This window comes from Microtus ochrogaster, chromosome 7, assembly GCF_000317375.1.
Source record: "Microtus ochrogaster isolate Prairie Vole_2 chromosome 7, MicOch1.0, whole genome shotgun sequence".
Taxonomy (NCBI): Eukaryota; Metazoa; Chordata; class Mammalia; order Rodentia; family Cricetidae; genus Microtus; species Microtus ochrogaster.
In genome coordinates, this window is record NC_022014.1 from 63,708,633 (window position 1) to 63,715,780 (window position 7,148).

The 7,148-nt window shown below is 43.1% G+C and overlaps 1 protein-coding gene across 1 annotated transcript in view; it reads left to right on the top strand.

The window, feature by feature from the left end:
• Positions 1-7,148, top strand: part of Tex14 (testis expressed 14, intercellular bridge forming factor) — a 94,153-nt gene that overhangs the window by 41,095 nt on the left and 45,910 nt on the right. Inside the window, exons 4-6 of the mRNA XM_026780074.1 lie at positions 4,177-4,328; positions 5,753-5,943; positions 6,483-6,618. Coding sequence (XP_026635875.1) covers positions 4,177-4,328; positions 5,753-5,943; positions 6,483-6,618 — 479 coding nt within the window. The remainder of the gene's footprint in view (positions 1-4,176; positions 4,329-5,752; positions 5,944-6,482; positions 6,619-7,148) is intronic.

Genomic DNA, 7,148 nt, shown 5'->3' on the forward strand with positions numbered 1-7,148 from the left:
TGTAGACCAGGCTGGTCTCGAACTCACAGAGATCCGCCTGCCTCTGCCTCCCAAGTGCTGGGATTAAAGGCGTGCGCCACCATCGCCCGGCTAGCCCTGTCCTTTTATACAGGAAAGTGAAGTGCAGAGGAGTAAAGGGATGGTGTCCCAGCTAGTTGGTTAGGGGCATAACTGAATAGAGCCAGATGATAGGAAATGCCCCTAGGCCATAGGGAGGATGAACTGGAGGTTAATGCAGGAAGATCAGCTTGGAGACCTTGGGGTGGAGCTTGGAGATTCTGGGGTGGAGCTTGGAGACTCTGGGGTGGAGCTTGGAGACTCTGGGGTGGAGCTAGGAGGCCCTGGAGTGGAGCTAGGGGCCCACATAAAAAGATGTGCAAGGCATTGAGGAGCTGGTATTAACAGCTGATGAGGTGAGGGTTGGAGGGGAAGCAGGAAGGAAGGAAACGAAGGAAGGTCAGAAGGGTAAGAGTTAGCTAGAGTTGATGAAGGACATACTGGGCATGATAGAAATAGTGTGAGATTTGGGCTTTCTGATCTCTATGGAACTTCAGGCAGAAATGGCAATCAGGAAGTCATCATAGCTGCAACAGTATACGTTTCTTTGTAATGTAAGTTGATGAACCATGAGTCCAGATAACTCTCAATTCTGCATTTATTTTGGGTAACTCTGTATTTGGGCTCATTAGTTTAACATCTTGCCAATAGTAACATTCCATCTCCGGGCATGAAAGGGATGCAGCAGGTTTTTTTTCTACTCTTAATTCCTCAACTGAATCTTTTTTTTTTTTTAAGATTTATTTATTTATTTATTTATTATGTATACAGTGTTCTGTCTGTCTGTATGTTTGCTGCCCCAAAGAGGGCACCAGATCTCATTTATAGATGGTTGTGAACTACCATGTGGTTGCTGGGAATTGAAGGCAGGACCTCAGGAAGAGCAGTCAGTGCTCTTAACCTCTGAGCCATCTCTCCAGCCCCTCAACTGAATTTTTAGATTAGTACACCACTTGACCCTGCACGTGTTGTCACATAGAGTTATACCTAAATATAATGCAAAAACTGAATTCCATAAAACTTCACTGCCCTACAGTAGCAGCCAGAACAGAAGTCTCTCTTCCTCAGCACCACTCCAGCCCTTTTCCGTGTTGGCATGACACACAGGGCCTCTCATATGATAAGTGAGCACTTGAGAAGGAAGGCTGGAAGAGAAAAAAGTAAGAATAAAAAGGGAGGGATTTGAATTCTGGTTATGACTCGCCCTTTGCTAGGACCTAACCTGAGCCCATGAGGCCTGCGGTCCTTTGGAGAAATGCCCAGCTTGAAAGGAAGCATGGTAGTTTCCCCCAAATATGCTTTAGACAATAGAATACCCATTGCCTTTTGGGGGATAGCTGAGGAAGAGCCCTTGTCTAGCATGCATGAGGGTCTGTGTTTGATTCCCAGTTCCCCCATATAGCAAAATCATAGCCAAAAAAGAACTATTGACTTTTGTGGTACTAATGTAATTTATGTTAATATATAATTATATAGTGAATATTTAAATTTATACACTAAATATATAAATATTTGTGTATTAAATATGTCTGCAAAAAAAAATAAATATGGTCCGGGTGATGGTGGCTCATGCCTTTAATCCCAGCACTCGGGAGGCAGAGGCTCTGTGAGTTCGAGACCAGCCTGGTCTACAGAGCTAGTTCCAGGACAGGCTCCAAAGCCACAGAGAAACCCTGTCTTGAAAAACCAAAAAAAAATATGTCTGCATATCACAATACACAGTTTCCCAGTTTATCGTTTAGTGATACAAATAAAAACTAAGATCATATTTTCTAATTCATGATTTCCTGAGTTCACTGCTCTCTGTCAATGGCGTGCTGGATGGACAGAGAACTGTGGAGGTGGGGGAATATGACAAAAGTACAATGTATAAAAATTCTGAAGGAATTAATTAAAATATCATTTAAAAAATCTCACTGATAGAAACATCCATCTGAGAAGCCCATCCTAGCTTCTAAAATTTATGCTTATGCCAGACCAGACTGGCCTTGCACTCACAGAGATTTATCTGCCTCCCGAGTATTAGTTAATTTTCTGTTGCTGTGACAGAGCACCATAAGCAAGGTGATTTAGAACAGAAAGTGTTTAATTGGCTTACAGTGTCAGAGCTTTAGCCCACAATGGAGGGGCAAAGGCATGGCGGCAGCAACAGCTGAGAGCTCATAGCTTGATCCACAAGGAGGAGGAGGAGAGAGCACTGGGAATTGTGCCAGTCTTCTGAGACCTAAAGACCAGCCTCCCCAGTGACTCACCTCCTCCAACTGGTCCATGCCTCCTAATCTCTCCCTGACAGCTTCACCAACTGGGGACCAAGCATTCACACATATGAGCCTGTGGGGCAGCTCTCATGTACAGCACCACATGGGAATATAGGCATGTGTCATCCATCTCCCTGGCCTTTGCCCTTCTAGTAAGAGTTCAAAAATTGTTTTTATTTTATGTATGAGCGTTTTGCCCACATGTATGTATATGTGTGTATCATGTGCATGCCTGGTGTCCACGAAGACCAGAAGAGGGAGTTGGACTCCTGGAACCAGAGTTATGGGCAGTTGTAACCTACATGTGCTGGGAACTTAACCCAGGTCCTTTGCTGTACCTCTGAGGTGCTTAGGTTCCAGGTGTGCTAGTGCTGGAGTGTGAGCTCAGGGTTTCTTACAGCTATGCATACACTCTACCAACTGATCTCTGTCCCTAGCCCCAGGATAATTATCAGTGAGCAGTCAGATCTTTACCAAATGCTTGCCATTATGGCCATATTATGTCTTACTTGGTGGAATGAGTACTTTATGCCCACAGAGTGTTGCCACATCCACAATTTCATTTGAATACCATGACAGCCATGGGTAGTCAGTACTGACTTCACTTCACCCTGAGGCCTCTTGTTGGCCTGGGGGACATTTATGATAGTCTGACTTGGCTCTTAAGATGGAAAGATAACTGTTTACGCAAATCAGTGAACTTTGATGGACGGAAAGGGCTCATTCCCCAGAGGACTTGATCTCAGAAAAGAAGTCTTAGCCCAGGTGTCGTGGTGCACCTCTTTAATCCCAGCACTTAGGAGGCAGAGGTATGTGGCTCTCTGTGTGTTTTATGCCAGTCTGGGCCTTATAGGATAAAGGCTTTGCCATTAGTCTGACAACCTGAGGTCAACCCCTGCATGTTGCGGGTAATGCAGTGCAAGTGCGTAGGTTCAAGAAGGTCTGTGAAATGAAGACTCAGAGACACTTTGAGAATGAACTTAGCCTTAGCAGCCGCAGGGGTCCCAGCCTCGGTGAAATGAAGCACTTTCCCTTAGCCCGTCACATTTTTATTTTTCTCTATATTTACACTTTAGCCCGTAGATTTCCGTATCTCAAAACAACCTGAATGAAGCTTCCAAAAATACAATGCCAAGTGCAAACACCTGATTCAGGAGGTACCATGATTTTCCAGAGGGGGAAAAATGTGGCTACTCTCAGAGAGCTGAATGCAAGATATAATAGGAATAAACTTAAGTAATAACTATTCTGCAGCTAATAAAACAGTACTACTTTTAAAGTTGCCTAAGGAGGCAACTTACTTTCTCTCTTTCTTTTCCTTTTCTTTTCTTTTTTTCTTTTCTTTTTTGGTTTTTCAAGACAGGGTTTCTCTGTGTAGCCCTAGCTGTCCTGGAACTAGTTCTTGTAGACCAGGCTGGCTCCGAACTCACAGAGATCTGCTTGTCTCTGCCTCCTGAGTGCTGGGATCAAAGGCATGCATTGCCACTGCCTAGCAGAGGCAACTTTCAAATTAATGTCTTGGCCACAAGAAACAGCCAGTTACTGAACATGTCAGGCAGAAGGAACTGCTCATACGGAGTGGAAGTGGGAATGTCTTCCTAGTGCAAGTGGACGATGGCCCCTGTGGTTTGAGTGGAGTGGGGAGTGGCCACATAAACCAGGGGAGGTAGGGCCAGTCAAGCAGGGATGATAAGGAATTGTATGTATTGGGAGAACTCTGAGGCAGTGTATGGTAACTCTGTTTAGCTGAATTAGCGGAAGCTCCAGGAGATTTGTACCTCATAGGAAAGTATTTACGTGCGCTATGTGCTGATCGCAACAACTCCTTAAGGAAAACTCGGCCTTGTGTTTCCTTCCATAGCCAGGACAGTGGCACACACAGGGACGTGACGCGAGTGCCCCTCCCCACCCAGCTCTACAACTGGGCTGCTCCAGAAGTGATCCTACAGAAGGCGGCCACTGTGAAGTCAGACATCTACAGCTTTTCCATGATCATACAAGAAATTTTAACAGGTGATCAATGTGTATATTCAAAGTTGATCCAAGTCCTTATTTTTAGGTTAGAGATTTCCCCCCAGGAATTACTTAGTTTTATGAAAATTCAGAACTTAAAGAAAAAAATCCTGAAGGATCTTTGTTTGTTTGTATATTTGTCTGCTTTTCTAACATATAGCCCCGACTATCCTGGAACTAGCTATGTAGACCAGGCTGGCTTCAAACTTAGACAGTTTGCCTCTGCCTGCTGAGTTCTGGGAATAAAAGCATGCAGCACTACACCTGGCTTCAAGGATCTTCTTTGTGCTTATTACACACAAGGTAGTTTCCAAGAAATCTTCCTTTAACTATTTACAACTCAGAAAAGCCCATAGATCTGCCTGCTATTGATAAAGCACTTAAGCAAAAAATAGGAAATGGTAGATGCATACCAGATGTCACTTGAAGAAAATGAAAGCCCCTTGAAACCTACATGACTTTGAGTAAAGTACTCACATAACTGAAGACAAAAGGACTCCTTCGAGAGAGACAGACATATCCGTATGCATACACACATATAAAACCACATTCAAGTGAGGGAGTAGGCAGAGTCAGCTGCCCTTTTGATGTTTGGAATCCTAGAGGCAAAATTGCGCTGTTCAGGAGATGAATTCATGATCTATTCAGCCTGATGCCCAAGCATTAGCTTGTCTCCACGTCTGCTAGGGACACCCATGTATGCAGGAAGCTGACACTAACTATTGTCTGTGTCTGAGGGATTTCCCTGGTATATAGGTTAAGTGACTCCTTGTCCATAATTGGGCCAGATGGTTTCTCTGGGGGAAGAAAGTAATGTTTAAAGGGACCAACTGAATTGACTAAGTTCTTAACCACTTCTGATTTATTTTTTCTTTCTTTTATTTCTCTGTGTTATTCTGTATTTTTAAATGTTTTATTATCGTATATTAATTATATATGGTAATTGGCTTTATGATGTTTTTATACATATATAATATATTTTGATCATATTCACCCTTTTTGCTCTTTCTAATTTAATTTTATTTTGTGTGTATGTGTATTTTGTCTACATGCATGTCTGTGCACCTAGTGCCTGCAGTACCCAGAAGAGGGCATTGGATCCCTGGAAGTAAGGTTACTGATGATTGTAAGCAGCTATGTGGGTGATGGGAATTGAACCTGTATCCTCTGGAAGAGCAGCCAGTGCTCTTAACTGCTGAGCCATCTCTCCAGCCCCTACATTACCCACTTTTGCCCCACCACTCAATCCCAACTAGTCCCTTTCTACTTTCATGTCTGTTTGTCTTTTTCCATGACCCCGTGAGTGCCATTAGGGTTGTTTACAGGAACATGGGCAAGAGGTTATTACAGAGAGACATAAACAACTTACTTGTGAATACATCACTGTCTTAATCTTATTCCTATCTATTACTTTTTACTTATAGACAACATACCCTGGAATGGCTTGGATGGCTCAGTTATTAAAGAAACCATAGCCTTGGGAAGTTATTTAGAAGCTGATGCCAGGCTTCCGGAACCTTACTATGATATTGTTAAGTCTGGTATCCACGCCAAGCAGAAAAATCGAACAATGAACCTACAAGATATTCGGTATTTTCTGAAGAATGACTTGAAGGCAAGCCCTGAAATTGGGAGAAGTTTGTTTCTGCTACCTACTTCATTGGGTTAGAGACCAGGAAGCTAGAGGCCCAAGTTTTAACCATGTTTGGAATTGAGGACAGTGGTGCATGCCTGAAGATTTATGTCGTGCGAGGACATGGGTAGGGGATAGGATACTGAAGTAGGATCAGGGGTTCGAGATTTTCCTAGACTACATAGAAAGTTCAAAGCTAGTGTAGAGGTACATACTATGACTAGTTCTCAAAAAGTCCCCAAAGTTTTGGAAAGCCTTGTTTTATTATACTGTGTTGCTGAGGAAAGCCTCTCTGTTTAACTTAGAGAATGCGTCAGAGAATTGAGGCGAGATCTGGAGAAGTTGTAGGGTATAATAAAGATAAAGTGAATGGCAGGAGTGGACTAATAATAAACCAGCTAATTAGCATTGATGGCCAGTCTAATAAGAGAAAGAAAGAGATTTTGAGATATTTATGTTTCTAAAAGCACAGATAGCATTTGGATGAATTGAGATGTGGCATTGACAATGTTTTGTTGTAGGAGTTTCTTGGAGCTCAGAAAACTCAGCCAACTGAGAGCCCCAGAATGCAGAACTATGAAGCCCATCCTGATGTTAACCCCCATCTAGGACTAACTTCAGAATATCAAAAGGACATCAAAGAGCTAAAGGAAATGGGTATGACTTGAACACACAAAGCTTGCTGTTATGCATGTGTGGAGTTAGAAGACAACTGTGGGGCTGGAGAGATGGCTCAGAGGTTAAGAGCACTGGCTGCTCTACCAGAGGTCCTGAGTTCAATTCCCAGCAACCATATGGTGGCTCACAACCACCTGTAATAAGATCTGGTGGCCACTTCTGTCTGCAGGGACACATGCAGGCAGACCATTGTATACATAATAAATAAAAACAAACAACAAACAAAAAGGAAACTCACAAATGGTGGATACACATTGTGAGATACATCCACGTTTCATCCAACAGATGGTGGATACCCACTCTGAGATAGACCACATTTTATTTAAAAAAAAAAAAACAACTTGTGGTGTCAGGTCTCTCTGGTCCTGGTAATCAAGCTTGCTACTGAGATGTCTCATTGGCTCTTTTTTTTTTTTTTTTGCTTTTTCGAGACAGGGTTTCTCTGTGGCTTTGGAGCCTGTCCTGGAAGTAGCTCTGTAGACCAGGCTGGTCTCGAACTCACAGAGATC